This window comes from Pan paniscus, chromosome 8, assembly GCF_029289425.2.
Source record: "Pan paniscus chromosome 8, NHGRI_mPanPan1-v2.0_pri, whole genome shotgun sequence".
Lineage (NCBI taxonomy): Eukaryota > Metazoa > Chordata > Mammalia > Primates > Hominidae > Pan > Pan paniscus.
The window spans coordinates 115020934-115037758 of record NC_073257.2 but is presented as its reverse complement, the minus strand read 5'-3'; the positions used below and the strand labels follow the sequence as shown (position 1 = coordinate 115037758).

Genomic DNA, 16825 nt, shown 5'->3' with positions numbered 1-16825 from the left:
CACCATACTGCTTTTCTAAATAAACTGAAAATAATTTTCTTTTGTTTTTTCTTTTTTATTTTTTCTACCTTAAAGTCTTTTATCCCTTAATTTTATTTTGAATTTATAGTATTTAGTAGTGCTTTTAATTACTTAGTAACTATTTAAACATTTTAATAACAAAAAGAAACCTTTATGGTAAGATATTTAGGTAATATTTAAAGGGATAAAGCTTTTAAAAATTTTAAGCCTTAATTCAAGTAGTAGTTATTTAAGGTATATGTATTTTATTTTTAATTTGAATCACCATGAGGAGGATTTGCCATCTCAATGTTCTTAGACTTTAGCAGACTTATTTATTTCTTCCCCTGTTGCATAATCCCTATGCATTATATTGGTCAGGAGGCAGGAATGTTACAGATTTTTTTTTTTCAAAGCTCAATTTGCTCTGAGATTTGGAATTAACCTTTAGAATGTTCTGGATTTATCCCCCATATGCCAAAGATCTGTAAATATCTTTTCACATGAGCTGAAATTTTCAGGCGATTAAGTGAAATATTTGTGAACGCAGATGTTTTGTTTAAAAGCAGTTAATGAAGTCAGAAAAAAAAATACCTCACTGTGGAAATACTTTAGGTTCCTCCTGTAATATGATCTGCACATACTTCCTTCTTTTGTAATTCACATTGTTTATTTTCTGAGGGAGGAAATAACTACACTAATAATTAAAACATAAAATTATTTATCCTGTGTTTTTTGCTCCCAGAGTAAACTAAAAATGATTTTGACCGACCAGGGCTGCTTGATTCTGTGAAACTCACATTGTTTGCGTACTGTTGGAGGGCCTCATTAGGGGGTAAATTTGCTTTTTCTGTGTTTGCCAGTAACGATTCCTGTCTCTTACGGGAACTTGCCATTTGGATTGTCTCCTTCCTTAACTGGCCAGCCTTAAACAGTTCAGGCCATTAGTTATTTTTCCTAGTCTTGAAATTTTTTAAAAAATTATTCTTAAGTTTTCAAGTATTTAAAGCTGAGGATATTGGTCACTGAGATATTGCCTAGTTAGGGTTCGGCATTGTGCCCAAATTTGTTGGGCCTCTCAGGGCCTGAGTTCTCTGTGCTTTAACAAATGAGCTACAGTTCTCAAGAGATCAGTGAAGCTTGTTTGTTGATCCTGTATTCTCATCCAGAGGAAGTAGATCTTTGAGAATGTCTAAGGAAGGGTAAGTGATTTTATTATTCTTTCTCTTTCATTTTTCTCAGTGAAGAGGTGTCATCTGCATGAATTAAAAGATTAATAAGCAGTGCTACCAGTCCGAGAGTGGAGGTAGAGGCAGAGATTGAAAGAAATTCAGCCCAAATCTTATAGTGTTTCATGTGTAATCTACTATAAAGTTGCTATTGTTGTTTTGAAAGACAGCACTGAGTAAGGGCAATCTTAATAGGAATTTTGTAAGATATAAGTACTTTGTTTACTCTGTGGTAAATTCATTTTGTTTTTCTGCAGAATGTATTCATCAAGATTGGAAGCAAACGGTGGTTTACCAAATAATTGAGGGAAGCTTAAAAATTCAATGGCGTTTTAAAATAAGTTGTACCTTTAGAAAATGGTGTGAAATATTTAGTGAAAAACAGCCTATGATTTTGTTTCTGGGGCGTGTAGGCAAAAAATAATTTAGAGTAGAATTCCCTATTCTAATTTGCTTTGCAATATAAGATAGTTCCGTATTATTTTTGTATTATTTTCTCTTATGCTTCAGAGTCTGAATTATTACTGATTCTCTTTTTGTGACCACTATAATAAGTGATAAGTTAATAACTGCATACTGTTGGTTATTTCATTTCTAGCCTTCAGGCATAACTAGACCTGGTTAATTTTAGAGAGATGTTTCTTTTAATAAAATAGGACATAAATCTCTCAAAAAAATTCTTTAAAAATACAGTAAAAGTTTAGTTTTTATTTTTCTGGAATCTATTAATTATCTTTCTAGTTCTTTTGTTCTGTAAGAAAATTTGAAGTGGTTCCAGAGCGTCACATTTACAACTTATTTTAATCTAATCATGTATTGATTATGAACAAAATAAAATTGGCCCACTTTACTGCTATTTTTAGATTTCATTATTGAATAACGAGAACAACCAGGGGTATAAGTAATTCTGTATTATTTTTAGACCTTTTATGACATCACTAGAAATTTGAGGTTTCTTTTAAATGTGAAAATTATGAAAGGACTGCTGTTTTAGATTGGTATATTTTCTTAAAGGACTGCCTTTTTAGGTTGGTATATTTTCTTTCCTTCTACCACTGGCTATAGATAGGTAGGTGTTAAACCATTTTTATGATAAGGACTATCACAGGTGCTAGTATGTTTGTCGATCTTGTACACAGGGTTGTTTATAAAGCTATTATAGTTTGTAGATTTAAGATGAATTGTATTTCTAGACGCGGTTAAAGTTCTTGGAAGTAGTTAGTGCTAATTTTTACCCTATGGTAAAGTACATGTTAGACTTGGTTAGTTAGAGAAAGTTGGAGGGACCTATATTACCCCTCTAGGACACTGTAAGGGCAGATTTTTTTTTAGGTTTATCTCTAGGAGCCTCTGGAGCAATGTCTGTACTGTCCGAATGGATAATAAGTGCATTTGAAGTACATGGAGTATATAAATGAAATCAATTAAGTTTTATTCTCTATGCTATCTTTAGAAATAAATGGATACATTTTGTGCTTGGGGATGAAAAAAATTCTTACATTCACCGTTTTCATAAGTGCAATATTGACATTTAATACCGTGTTATCATTTGATAGCTATGAAATATTTCCCTAATAGTAATAGGAAAAGATTCATAGAGTTAAATCACCCAAAATTATACTTGAGCTTTATGTAAATCTATGGTAATTAAGACAGTGTGATATTAGTGTTAAGATAGGCATATAGATTATGGAACCAAATGGGGAGTTCATAGACCCACATATATATAATCAATTGATTTTCAGCAATGAACTTAAGCTAATTCAATGGCGAGAGACTAGTGTTTTTTTTTTTTTTTTTTAAGAACAGGTTTCACTCTTGTTGCCCAGGCTGGAGTGCAGTGGCGTAATCTTGGCTCACCGCAACCTCCGCCTCCCAGGTTGAAGCGATTCTCCTGCCTCAGCCTTCCTTAGTAGCTGGGATTACAGGCATGCACCACCATGCCCGGCTAATTTTATATTTTTAGTAGAGACAGGATTTCTCCATGTTGGTCAGGCTGGTCTCGAACTCCCGACCTGAGATGATCCACCCACCTTGGCCTCCCAAAGTGCTGGGGATTACAGGCGTGAGCCACTGCGCCTGGCCAGGAGAGGCTAGTGTTTTTAACAAATGTACTGGAACAACTGAATATTCATATAGGAAAAAGAAAAAATGAACCTTGACCCTTGACCTTTACCTCAAACTGTACATTAAAATAAATGGATCATAGACCTGAATATAATCTTTGTGACCCTGAATGAGGTACACATTTCTTAGGTAAACTGAATAAAAATTGTTAGACAAAATTGATAAGTTGGGCTTCATCAAAATTTAAAAAATCAAATTCCTGTTTCTTGAAAGATATCATGAAGAATATTTAAAGGCAAGCTGCAGACTGGGAGAAAATATTCTGAATATGTTTATATCTGATAAAAGACTTGGATCCAAAATATACGAAGAACTCTTGTAATTCAATAATAAGACAGCCCAGTTTAAAAACGGGCAAAATATTTGAATTGATGCTTCACAAAATTGGATTTGAAAAGATGTTATTGGTCATTAGGGAAATACAAATTAAAACTATAGTGAGATACCACTGCACACTCACTAAAATGGCTACAATTAAAAACACTGACTGTGGAGCAATGGTAACTCTCATGCATTGCTGATAAGAGTGCAAAAGAGAAAAGAGTTTTGGCAATGTCTTTTTAAGTTAAACATATGCTTAACATATGACCTAGTAATTCCATTTTTAGATATTTACCCAAGAGATGAAAAAATGCCCACATAAATTAGTATGTGACTGTTTGTAGCAGCATTATTTATAATAGTCGAAAGCTGGAAACAAACCAAGTGTCCATTAACTGAATGGTTAAACAAATTGTGGTATATCCATACAATGAAATACTCAGGAATAAAAGAACTAATCATATATGCAGCAACATGGATGAATCTCAGAAGTATTGCTAAGTAAGCCAGACACATGACAAAATAATACTTGATTCCATTTATATGAAAACTACAGTGACAGAAAGTACTAGTGGTAGCTCAGGGCCAAGGGCTGGGGAGGGTATTGCAAAAGAACATGAAGAAATTTTTTGGATTGAAGAAAATATTCTACATCTTGATTGTAGTAGTTGTTGCATGAGTGTATACTGTTATCAGACTCACCAAAATTTTCATTTAAGGTGGGTGAATGTTATTTTAAGTAAATGATACCTTGGTAAAGTTGGTGGAGGAATGAGACTTGAGAAGCTCCTCATCCTGCTGATTTAAAATTTTGTAAAGCGGTTGTTGATTATTCATATTCAAAAGGATATCTTTGGGAAAATATGGTTGCTCCTAGGATGTGTAATGCAGGGAAAAATATACTCTCTTTGCAGTGTCATGATTGAATTAGCCCTCTGGAGTTGTTAAAGTGCTTTTTTTTTTTTTAAATTACTAGAGTTGCTGTCGTTTAGGTAAAAGGCCAAAATGAATTTTATTATTTGTTTTTATTTTAAATTCTGGGTTTTGACCTTTCTTCCAATATAGGCACAGTATACTTGTTAATTTGGACTTAGCTAACATGGATAACCATATTTTCTTCTCTAATTTCTATCTCACAGAGTTTAACCCTGAAATTTTGCTGTGTTTTATGAATGATCCTCTATACACTGGTCTTTCAAAAATTGTAGAGAAAAAGTGAAAAACAATTTAGAGGAAAATAGAAAAAAAGGGATTGGAAAAGCCTATGCTTAATTAGACTGAGGTTTTAGAATAGTAAATATATTCTTAGAAATACTGGTATTCTCCTGGTTTCTCCCGTAACTTGTGTATTTTTCTGATTTGGTAGTCAGCCCTCTCTTATATTTCCTACCATCCTGCTCCCATTATCACAATTTCTTCATTTGAGAATGAAGGTGAAGGGAATTTTAATGTCTTTTCCTTAAATATTTTTGATGAATCTCCTTAAAGTGTGCTTTAAAATCTTTGGTGGAAATAGAGTCTGCATTATCATCAGTACTCCTATTATTTTATAGTTTTTAAGATAGACCTTCTTTTACATTTAAACATCCCAGAAACTGGGCTGTATCTGGCAATATACCACCTAGAATTCAAGTTGAGTTCTTCCAGAGAGGATTTGCTTTCGCTTCTTTCGGTCACCTGGGGAAAATATCAACCATCCTGATAGTATAAATTCAGAGCACAACCTACATGACTGACTTGTTCAAATTCTCAGGGAGAGATTTTCCCCCTCCCTGGATGCAGTACAAAATGGGAAATAGATGTACAGTCAAGGCTAAGATGTACAGATTTCTTTGTGGGCCCTTCTGTGTTGTAGATATATTTCTCCCTTATCCTCATATTATGAGTATATCCCTTTTGCTATCCTAACTTTTTGTGGAATCTCCTAGGCTGTGACTTGGAATTTCCCCCCTTTTCTTACTGGTATATAATATGGGTACATTTTATAATTGATGGCATTTTAAATCTTAATCATCTTAAATTTTGTTCCATGTATGTCTCCATACTGACTTTTCTCTGGAACTTTTTTTTTTTTTTTTTTTGAGACGGAGTCTGGCTCTGTCGCCCAGGCTGGAGTGCAGTGGCGCGATCTCGGCTCACTGCAAGCTCCGCCTCCCGGGTTCACGCCATTCTCCTGCCTCAGCCTCCCGAGTAGCTGGGACTACAGGCGCCCGCTACCACGCCCGGCTAATTTTTTGTATTTTTAGTAGAGACGGGGTTTCACCGTGTTAGCCAGGATGGTCTCGATCTCCTGACCTCGTGATCCGCCCGCCTCGGCCTCCCAAAGTGCTGGGATTACAGGCGTGAGCCACCGCGCCCGGCCTCTCTGGAACTTTTAAATACTGAGTATATGAGTGAGTAAAATGAGTATTATAATTTCATGTTTTATTTTATAAGTGATAACACATTTGTTCAGATTTTTAGTGTGTGTGCTGCTGAAGTGAGCACTGTTCAGATTTTTAATGCACAGGAGGCTGTTCTTTTTTTTTTTTTTTTTTTTTGAGACGGAGTCTCACTCTGTTGCCCAGGCTGGAGTGCAGTGGCACGATCTTGGCTCACTGCAAGCTCTGCCTCCTGGGTTCACGCCATTCTCCTGCCTCAGCCTCCCGAGTAGCTGGGACTACAGCAGGCACCTGCCACCATGCCTGGCTAATTTTTTTATTTTTAGTAGAGACGGGGTTTCACCATGTCAGCCAGGATGGTCTCAATCTCCTGACCTCGTGATCCACCCGCCTCAGCCTCCCAAAGTGCTGGGATTACAGGCGTGAGCCACCGCACCCAGCCACTGCTGTTCTCTTGACACAATCTGATAAACAAAATGTATCCCTCTTGATGTTCCTCAGAGAAAATGTTAAAACAAATTAGTAAGAAGTTACTGGTTAGAATTTATGAAAGCAAAACTAATGCTACTAGATGTCTGTTGCTTTTAGAATCTAACCCAAAATTTCTTGTTGTATCTGTATGTCCATGGTATTTGAGCTTTGAATTTTTAAGAATCCATTTCATAAAGTTCTTACCTATAATACTTTTTATATCATTAAGCATACTTTTTACGGAGGATGGAGACATAATGGCAGACTGAGGTCTTCCTATTACTTTTTTTTAATAACAGCTTTATTGAGATACAATTCACGTATCATTCAATTCACCCTTTTAAAGCATACAATTTGATCATTTTAGTATATTCACAGAGTTGTGCAACCAATACCGCTATCTAATTTTAGAACATTTCATTACCCCCACAAGAAACCCTGTACCCATTAGCGGAAACTGCCCGTTCCCTCCTCCCCACAGCCTCTGGCAATGACAAACCCCTATTAAGTTTCTAGTTTAAGCTTAATTTTTAGTTCAGTTAAATATTGTGTCTGCTATTACAAGGCCCTATGTTAGGTGTTGGGAAGATTATAAATCCTGGTCTCAAAGTTTATAATCCAATAAAGAATAAGAGAACTACCATATTTTATGTCTATGACAACATATAGTAAGTGTCAAAATAGGGAATTTTGAAGGTTTAAGCCTCTCATTTGGGTCACAACTTTATAGAATTTTAGTTGCTGATGCAGTTTCTTTCATTAAGTAGAAAAGTAACGAGACCCAGAGACATTACTGTCACATAGTTCTGTGGCACAACCAGAATATTGATAGTTCCTTGACAAAATCACTTGAGATGCAGGGTCTTGATAATTAGAGATAACTGAGGTGGCCCTTTTAGGGAAAAGAATATAAACAAAGCCTTAGGGCATATTTAGGAAATAGCAAGTAGCTCACTTTGATTACTACAGCCAAAGGTGCATGATGTGGGACAATGTAAGAACTTGAAGATCCAATAATTTGCAATTTATTAATTGGGTAGGTAGTGAGCGATGACTAAAAGTTCTTAAGAGAGTGATATGATTGGATCAGGGTTTTAGGACAGTGCTTCTCAAACTATCTGTGAGGGAGGACCAGTTTATAAACAACTCTTTTCCAATCTGTTTCAAATGGACACGTTTATAAAATAAAAATGAATTTCAAGAAAAATGAAGACACAAAATGTAAGCCTACCTTTTTTATTACTACATTCAACAAACAAAATTTCTCTGTCAAATTACTGTAAAAGTTTCTAAATACTTAAAATTTCTGTATGTGTCATGTCATGGGTTAGCAACAAATGTTCATAATCCAGCATTGGCCTGTGGACCATGCTTTGAGTAGCACTACTTCAAAGCAATTAATTTGGCATTAGTGCGAGGGCAGAGCAATTGGGAGATGATTGCTGGACTAATGAGGACCTGGACATGTTGTTAGCACTGTGAATTGAATGGAAGATTGGATTCCAGAGACGTTTGGTAATTTAAATGAAGGCACATTAGATGATTGGATGTGGATTTGAAGAAGAGGAAAGAATCAAAAGATAGTAACTAGATTTTAAGCTTGAGTGGGAGAATGGGAGTGCCCATAGCAGAAATAGGAACTAGTTTGGAGATTGGGTTTTCAACAAAAAATCCACATTATAGCATTTTCTATTAAGTAAAAATATGCATATATACAGACACATACTTTTTAGTTCATAATTTCAATTTGCCCTCTCAAAAAGCACTTGTAACTTTTTCTTTTCTTGATTGTAGCAAATTTTCAATGTATAATTATGCAAGCCCATAAGGAAAACAGATGCCCAAGAAGATTTTATACTTGAATCCTTAGTCTCATTTGTTGTTGCACTAACTGTCATTGGGCACTTGGCCAGGAAATTGTGACTCCTAGGCAAGGGGAGGAGTTACAGATAAAGTTCACCATTGCCAAAGAAATTCTATTCCAAATGGATTTGTGTGGAGCAACAGTGATATCCAATGACAAGTTAAATTAAACACAGAGGTGTTTTCTCCAGCACTGTCTCGGAAGATACATGCTTTTGAGGGGCCTGATTCAGGTTAAACTTCTTGAAGTTAAGTCACAAAAGAACTATACTAGGGACCTTACGAAGAATTTTGTTATGTGACTTCAAGAACTAGTTGACTCAGATAGTTTTACACTTTTCAAAACGGCAACCAGTGACAGATGAGGTAATACTGCTTTGAATTACAAGTTAAAGCCATTAAGATTGCCATTTACAAAATTTCAAATTTAATAAATTGCATGTTCATGTTACTTAAGTGTGAGAATATTCTTATTTCTAAAGCACATTATATTAATGGCTCTATTTCTTATGGTTATATTTATATTTACTTGGATGGAGTTTATTCAAGTTTAATGTCTTAACTGCTGTGAGATATGATAATAAAAGCTGTTACATTTGTCTTTATATTGAAGTCTGTGCTTCGTTTTAGAGTGTTCCTGTCACGTAGAGATTGTTTTTCATGTTAATGCTCAAATCTGCAACTTACAAAAGACTTAGTATGTTGGAATTGCTGGCTAATTGTGCTTTAAGATTGGATGCTTAGTTTAGTCATGCTTTCTAGGGCGGCAAGTTTGTGCTTTTTTAAAAGCAAGCTTCGGGAAGTTAATTTCTCCGATATGTTCAAGCTCTTGAACGTAGGGGTGGAGTATGTTCCACTCGTTAATAATTTAGAAATGTGACACAGTAAACTGACATTGGCAAAGGTACAGTCAAGGTCCGGAGACCAATAGAAATTTTTGGATTCCTCAAGCAGATAAATCTTTTTGTTTTGAAATGTATGATGGGGCAGTGGGCCAGCCTTGTAATTGATATAGTACCTTTTAGTTGATATAGTACCTAACACTTTGTTTTGCTATAACCTCAATGAAGAGTAGTCATTAGTTTGAAACCAAGAGATTAGTTTCTCTTGAAGACTGTATCCTGGAGACATGGTATTTCATGCTTTAAGGCTGCCTCTGTGCTGAAGTCAGTGCATACTTTAAGTATTTGGGTGTTTATTATCTTTGTAAACTGTGGAATATATAGCCAAATAACTATATTTGGCTTATTGCAGTTCTCTATAATACAGCTGTTCTATTTTGCCATTATAGCTTTGCTTATGCACTTCAGCTATTCATACAACAAATTAGATTTAATTCCACACTGCGCCTCCCCTCATGTTTTGTAGCCTAGATTAGGGAAAGAAAAGGAAAGATGAGAATATATGTGAGGCCTTTCATTTTTATAAACATCATAATAGAAATGAATTGGGGGGAGACAGAAGTGATTGTTTCTAAGTTCAGGAATTGCTTTTGTGGTTAGAGCACTTATTTTGAATGAAAATGGAAAGGTAAAGGATATTTGGTAGAACTTCATAGGAAAACATCGTATTTCCTAATTTTAGACTCCTATAAAGTCTGTCCTAGCTCTTTCTGCTCCCTAAAGAACAGCTTATATGACATATGTCACAAAATGGTATCTGCTTTGTAGTAGACAATGAATGTGTTGATTGAATAGTTAATGTGACTAGGTTAAAGAGAGGAGAAGTGCAATTTGATGGATATGTAGCAATGATTATTTTGGCAAAACCAGATTTTCATATTCCTGAAATATGTTATTCCTAGAGTTTACATAGATAATAAAGGTACATTATAATCTTTGAATCCTTAAAAATATACATAAATGATTTGATATATTTTCATGACAGTACAAGCTTAATCTCTTTTCTAACAAAGAAAGAAGCTGGTACGTGGCTGAGACTGTTGACAGTTTCTTGTCTTAAGCACTGATTGACATTAACAGCAAAATCTCCTTTTTCCTGTAATGTTAGCTGTGCTTGAAGCTAGCTAGCATCTTTCTTCTATGAGAGTAAAAGCTGTTTCTTTTATTATGTCGTTCCACATACTTCTCTCCTGGATTGTATCACAAGGGAAAAAATCATCCCCAATCCATTCCTGCTTGTATTCCCATAGAATATTTTAGGCATGTCAGCTGTTAGGGCCTGATCAAGGATTTGATCCAGTTGGCTCTCTAGCCTGAATTAAGAATCTGTTTGAAAAGCCTTCAGTAGTTACATTTAGTTTCTAGAGCTACAACCATTATTTTGTCTTTTATCCCTGTTGTACTTTCAAAAGGATTTATGTAACTGGGAAAATATAATAAAGTAGATGCTTTTATCAGTAATAACAGGGTGATATTTGATGAAATATTAGAAGGTGATATGTTTGGGGGCTGGAGGTTGGAGGGTGTTTTTTGTTTCTTTGTTTGAGACAGGGTCTTGCTCTGTTGCCCAGGCTAGAATGCAGTGGCACGATCTCAGTTCGCTGCAGCCTTGACCTCCTGGGCTCAAGTGATCTTCCTGCCTCAGCCTCTTGAGTAGCTGAGACTATAGGCATGTGCCACTACACGTGGCTAATTTTTTATTTTTTGTTGAGATAGGGTCTCACTATATTGCCCAGGCTGGTCTCAGACTCCTGGGCTGAAGCAGTCCTGCCACCGTGGCCTCCCAAAGTGCTGGGATTATAGGTGTGAGGCACCACTTCTGGTCTCAAACTCCTTTTTAAAAAAAGTCTCCAAGGCCATCTCTACAAAAAAAAAAAAAAAAAAAAAGAAAAGAAAAATAGCTGGACATGGTGGTGCCTGTGGTCCCAGCTACTTGGGAGGCTGAGGCTGAGGTAGGAGGATAACATGAGCCTGGGAGGTTGAGGCTGCAGTGAGCCATTACCACACCACTGTACTCCAGCCTGGGCAACAGAGTGTAAGACTCTGTCTTGAAAATAAATAAGAAACATATATAAATATATAAATTAGGCATTTTTAAATGGTGAGGTAAATATCAATAGAAGATCTGATATTTTCTTTCTGTATCCCAGTGGAGGCTTTTTGCATCCCTTGATGCAGTTACTCTTCTTTGGAGACCATTGACCTAGATCACTGATGGGGGAGCCCAGCCCAGGCTTTTTTATTTTTAACAAGTTACTCAGGTGATTGTGATTTTGATGTACACTGCAGTTTTGAGATCCACTGATCTATATCATTCTAATTTCCTACAGTTACTTATGAAATGAAGACAAAGAAAAGGTTTGGTAATAAGAGGAGAAGCCATGCAGTTTTAACTTTGGCTACCAAGCTGAGGATGAAGTGGAAAGGATAACCTTATTTTCTGTCTTTTCCCTTTCCGTTCCCTTTCCTCTTTTCTTTTCTCTTTTCTATTCTTCTTTTTTTTTTTTTTTGATGGAGTCTTGCTTTGTAGCCCAGGCTGGAGTGCAGTGGTGTGATCTTGGCTCACGGCAACCTCCGCCTCCCGGGTCCAGGCTCAAGCAGTTCTCCTACCTCAGCCTCCTGAGTAGCTGGGATTACAGGAACACGCCACCATGCTCAGCTAACTTTTGTATTTTTAGTAGAGACAGGGTTTCACCATGTTGGCCAGCTGGTCTTGAACTCCTGACCTCGTGATCCACCCGCCTCAGCCTCCCAAAGTGTTGGAATTACAGGCGTGAGACACCGTGCCTGGCCCTTCCTTTCTTTTCTTCTTTCTTTTTTTTCTTTTTGAAACAGAGTCTCACTCTGTCACCCATGCTGGAATGCAGTGGTACAATCTTGGCTCATTGCAACTTCTGCCTCTCAGGCTCAGGAGATCCCACTTCAGCCTCCCGAGTAACTGGGACTACAGGCATGTGCCACCACACCCAGCTTTTTTTTGTATTTTTTGTGGAGACGGGGTTTTGCCATGTTGCCTAGGCTGGTTTCAAACTCCTGTGCTCAAGCGATCTGCCTGCCTTGTAAAGTACTGGGATTACAGGCGTGAGCCACTACACCTGGCCTTTATTTTTAAAGATGATTAAAACTTACCCTGAAAGACCATCATGCTGATGATCTACCATACTATTATATGTTCAGTTTTTCCTATGTCTTCATAGTGATCTTTCTGATTATTTCATTTCCTTAAACTCTGATATTTTGGTCTTAAATGCGGGATAAAGTCCAAATTCCCTAATGTGGCTTACAAAATCTTCATGATTTTGACCCCTACTAACCTTTCATAGCTTTTATTGCTCCTTCCCCCATCCTTGCCCCCTGGAAAACCTCTTTCTGTGAAAACAAACAGAAGCAAAACCAAAGAAAGCTTCTCAACTCCAGCCACAATAAATGCTTTGTAGTTTACTGTAAACCTTTTCTTTGCTTGGTTATTTTGCCGGCATTGCCTTTCTTGCATTTTCCTAATGGAAAACTACTGATTGATTAAGATTCAATTCAAACATTTCTTCCTGACCTCTCTAAACAACTGGTACTTTCTCCTCCATGTTATTTTATAGTACTTACTGAATTGCTGAAATTATTTAAAGGTCTCCTTCCTAGTAGGCTGAGTTCCTCAAGGATAAACAGAGTAAATTACAATGTAAGTTTCATGAGGGCTGGTACAGTCTTTTGTTCAATCACAGTATCTGGGTGTAATAGACAGTAGCTATTTAATTAATCTATATTTTTATCTTCAGTGGGCTTTAAATGACTTGTTTATTAAATAAATTATAAATTAATAAGTGAATGAGTTATAAAATCCCAAAAGTAATCTTATTTTATGGGGTCAGACTTTGGAAAGGAGAGCCTCTTCCCTGAAATCTTGAATACATGGCATTTTTAATGCCAGGACACAATACACAAATCTGTATATTTTTGTATAATATCTGATTTCATTTACTGTATAAGAAAGACTTGGATAATATTTTTCAATTTTTAATTTATTTGTTATTTTTTTGGGAACAGGGTCTCACTCTGCTGCCCAGGCTGAAGTGCAGTGGTGTGATCTTGGCTCACTACAGCCTTGATCTCGTAGACTCAAGCAATCCTCCTACCTCAGCCTCCCAAGTAGCTGGGACCACAGGTGCACACCACCATCCCCAGCTGATTTTTGTATTTTTTGTAGAGTTGGGTTCTCACCATGTTAACCTAGGCTGGTCTAGAACTCTTGAGCTAAAGCCATCTGCCTGCCTCGGCCTCTCAAAATGCTGGGATTACAGGTGTGAGCCACTGCTCCCAACCTTGAATAATTTTTATTATGGATTTTAATATTGGTATTTAAATGAGAAGATCTAAAAGAAAACAAAGGAAAAGCTTCTTGACCTTGGTCTCGGCAGTGATTTTTTTGGATAGGACACCAAAAGCACAGGCAGCAAAAGCAAAAACAAGTGGGACTACCTCAAACTAAAAAGCTTCTGCGCAGCAAAGGAGAAACAAAAAGGCAGCCTATGGATTGGGAGAAACTGTTTGCGAACCATGTATCTGTTAAGGGATTAATATCTAAAATATATGAGGACCTCAAACAATAGCGAAAAAAGAAATGACCCAAAAATGGGCAAAGGACCTGCATAGACATTTCTCCAAAGCAGACATGCAAATGGCTAACAGGTATTTGAAAAGGAGCTTAACATCATTAATCATCAGGGGAAGTGCAAATCAAAACCACAATGAGATATCATCTCATACCTATTAGAATGCCTTTTATCAAAAAGATAAGAAATAAATGTTGGCAAGGATGCATGAAAAGGGAACACTTGTATACTGTTGGTGGCAATGTAAATTGATGCAGCCACCGTGGAAAATGCTGTAGAGCTTCCTAAAGAAAATACAGCTGCCATATGACCCAGCAGTTCTTCTAGTTGTATGCCCAAAGGAAGTAAAATCACCACTTTGTGAAGATACCTGCACTCCCATGTTCATTGCAACATTATTTAGAATAGCTAGGAGATGGAAAAAAGATATCTGTTGATGGGCTGAATGAATGGATAAAGAAATTGTGGTATATATACACACAATGGAATATTCAGCCTTAAAAAAAGGAGATTCTACCGTTTGCAACACCATGGATGAACGTAGAAGACATTATGCTAAGTGAAATAAGCCAGACACACCAAAGAATACTGCATGATTTCACATGTGGAATCTAAAAAACAATCAAAAAAGGAAACCATAGAAACAAAGAGCAAAGCAGTGATTGGAGGCCAGGCGCGGTGGATCATGCCTGTAATCCCAGGACTTTGAGAGGCCGAGATAGGAGGGTTGCTTGAGCCCAGGAGTTCAAGACGAGCCAGAGCAACATAGGTGAGCCTCTGTCTCTACAAAAAATAAAAAATTATCCGGGCTTGCTGATGTGTGCCTGTAGTTCCTGCTACTCGGGAGGCTGAGGTAAGGAGGATCTCCTGAGCCTAGGAGGCTGAGGCTGCAGTGAGTCATGATTGCACCACTGCACTCCAGCCTGGGTGACAGAGTGACTCTGCCTCAAAAAACAAAAACAAAACAGTGTTGGGGAAGGATGGAAAGATGTAGATCAAAGGGTACAAAGTTGCAGTTATGTTGGATGAATAAGTCTAAGAGATCTAATGTATAGCATGAGGGCTATATTTAATAATATTGTATTATGTACTGTTAATTTGCCAAGACAATAGATTTTAAGCACTTGTACCACAATAAACAAAAAAGAAGAAAGAAAACAAGGTAACTATATGGGATAATGGGTATGTTAATTTGTTTGACTGTATTAATCATTTCACTGTGTATATGTGTATCAAGATAAGTATATCAAACAGCATGTCGTGTTATACATCTTAATATATAATTTTAAAAGTTTAAAAAATCAATTGGAAAAATAAATGAGAAAACCTAGAAAAATAGCCAAATAACTTTATTAAACTTGAGAATTTATTTTCCAGTGTTGAGATATTATTTTTTATTATTTTCTATAGGGTGTTTGTGAACCGAAGTTTAGCAATGGAAAAGATAAAGTGTTTTGGTTTTGATATGGATTATACCCTTGCTGGTGAGTAGCAATTTCTGATTGCTTAAGAACTGCTGCTTTGGGTATAACACAGTGGGTTCACAGTAGGCAATTCAATTGACATTTGCTGACTTAATCATGTATTTGGCTGCCAGAAGCTTTTATTATCAGGTTGCTTCCAGTAAGATTTGTGAATATTGAAATTATCAGATATCCTTGAGATGTGGCTCATGAGTTTGTACACATAGATAGAAAAAGTACTAAATTTTACTATTTTAGAGACCCTGGTAAGAAATAATATGGTAAAATCATACATTGATAGGTATATTTGGGCATTTTTGACTTTTACTCTTAGCCATTCTTTAGGTATGAGATTTTGTGTCTCTTACACTGCCACAGATAAACTTGTATCAGTTAAAAATTTTAATTTTTTTTTTTTTTGAGACGGAGTTTCGCTCTTGTCCTCCAGGCTGGAGTGCAATGGCGTGATCTTGGCTCACTGCAACTTCCACCAACTGGGTTCAAGCGATTCTCCTGCCTCAGCCTCCCAGGTAGCTGGGATTACAGGCATGCACCACCACACCCGGCTAATTTTTGTATTTTTAGTAGAGATGGGGTTTCACCATGTTGGCCAGGCTGATCTCGAACTCCTGACCTCAGATGATCTCCCCACTTGGCCTTCCAAAGTGCTGGGTTTACAGGCGTGAGCCACTGCACCCGGACAGTATGTTATTCTTAACACAGATGGGAAATGTGTTCATTTTCCATTGAAATGATTGCACACGTAGTATGTATAAGGCTTTTTAGAAACTAGAGCTGCAGCCACATAAAGGAATGAGTTTGTGCCCTTTGCAGGGACATGAATGAAGCTAGACGCCATCATTCTCAGCAGACTAACACAGGAACCAAAAACCAAACACTGCATGTTCTCACTCATAAGTGGGAGTTGAACATTGAGAACACATGAACACAGGGAGGGGGAACATCACACACTGAGGCTTGTCGGGGGGTGGGAGGCAAAGGGAGGGAGAGCATTAGGACAAATACCTAACGCATGCAGGGCTTAAAACTTAGATGACGGGTTTATAGGTGCAGCAAACCACCATGGTACATGTATACCTATGTAACCTGCACATTCTGCATATGTATCCCAGAACTTAACAAAAAACAAACAAACCCCAAAAAACTCAGAGATGTACTGGGGTTTCTTTTCTGTACCTAGGGTATATGCAGGAATTTAGCCAGTCTTCCCAATGGTCAGCTGCAATTAGATGGAGGACTGGGTAAGAAGTCATTGAAACTCCATGACAAATATGGAAAAGATGAACTTCTTTTTTAACTTGTAGAATCCTTAGTCTGTGTAGATGTTTTCATCAGCATGTTTTGTCCTTATGAGGATGTGGGGCATTGGGTACCATCTCATGGTCTCCTATTTGTGTAAACTTTGTGTTTAAGTTTCCACATCCTTTTTTATTAAATAAA

The 16825-nt window shown here is 36.9% G+C and overlaps 1 protein-coding gene across 11 annotated transcripts in view; it reads left to right on the top strand.

The window, feature by feature from the left end:
• Nucleotides 1-16825, top strand: part of NT5C2 (5'-nucleotidase, cytosolic II) — a 190401-nt gene that overhangs the window by 126543 nt on the left and 47033 nt on the right. For 8 of the 11 annotated variants that reach the window (XM_055093336.2, XM_008950866.5, XM_034931396.3 and 5 more), the window contains one exon: nucleotides 15312-15385. In XM_055093336.2, the coding sequence (XP_054949311.1) occupies nucleotides 15312-15385 (74 nt within the window). Of the gene's footprint in view, nucleotides 1-662; nucleotides 1203-15311; nucleotides 15386-16825 lie in introns of those variants that run through there. The other 3 variants (XM_003825534.7, XM_008950870.6, XM_055093337.1) reach the window with 3 other exon arrangements.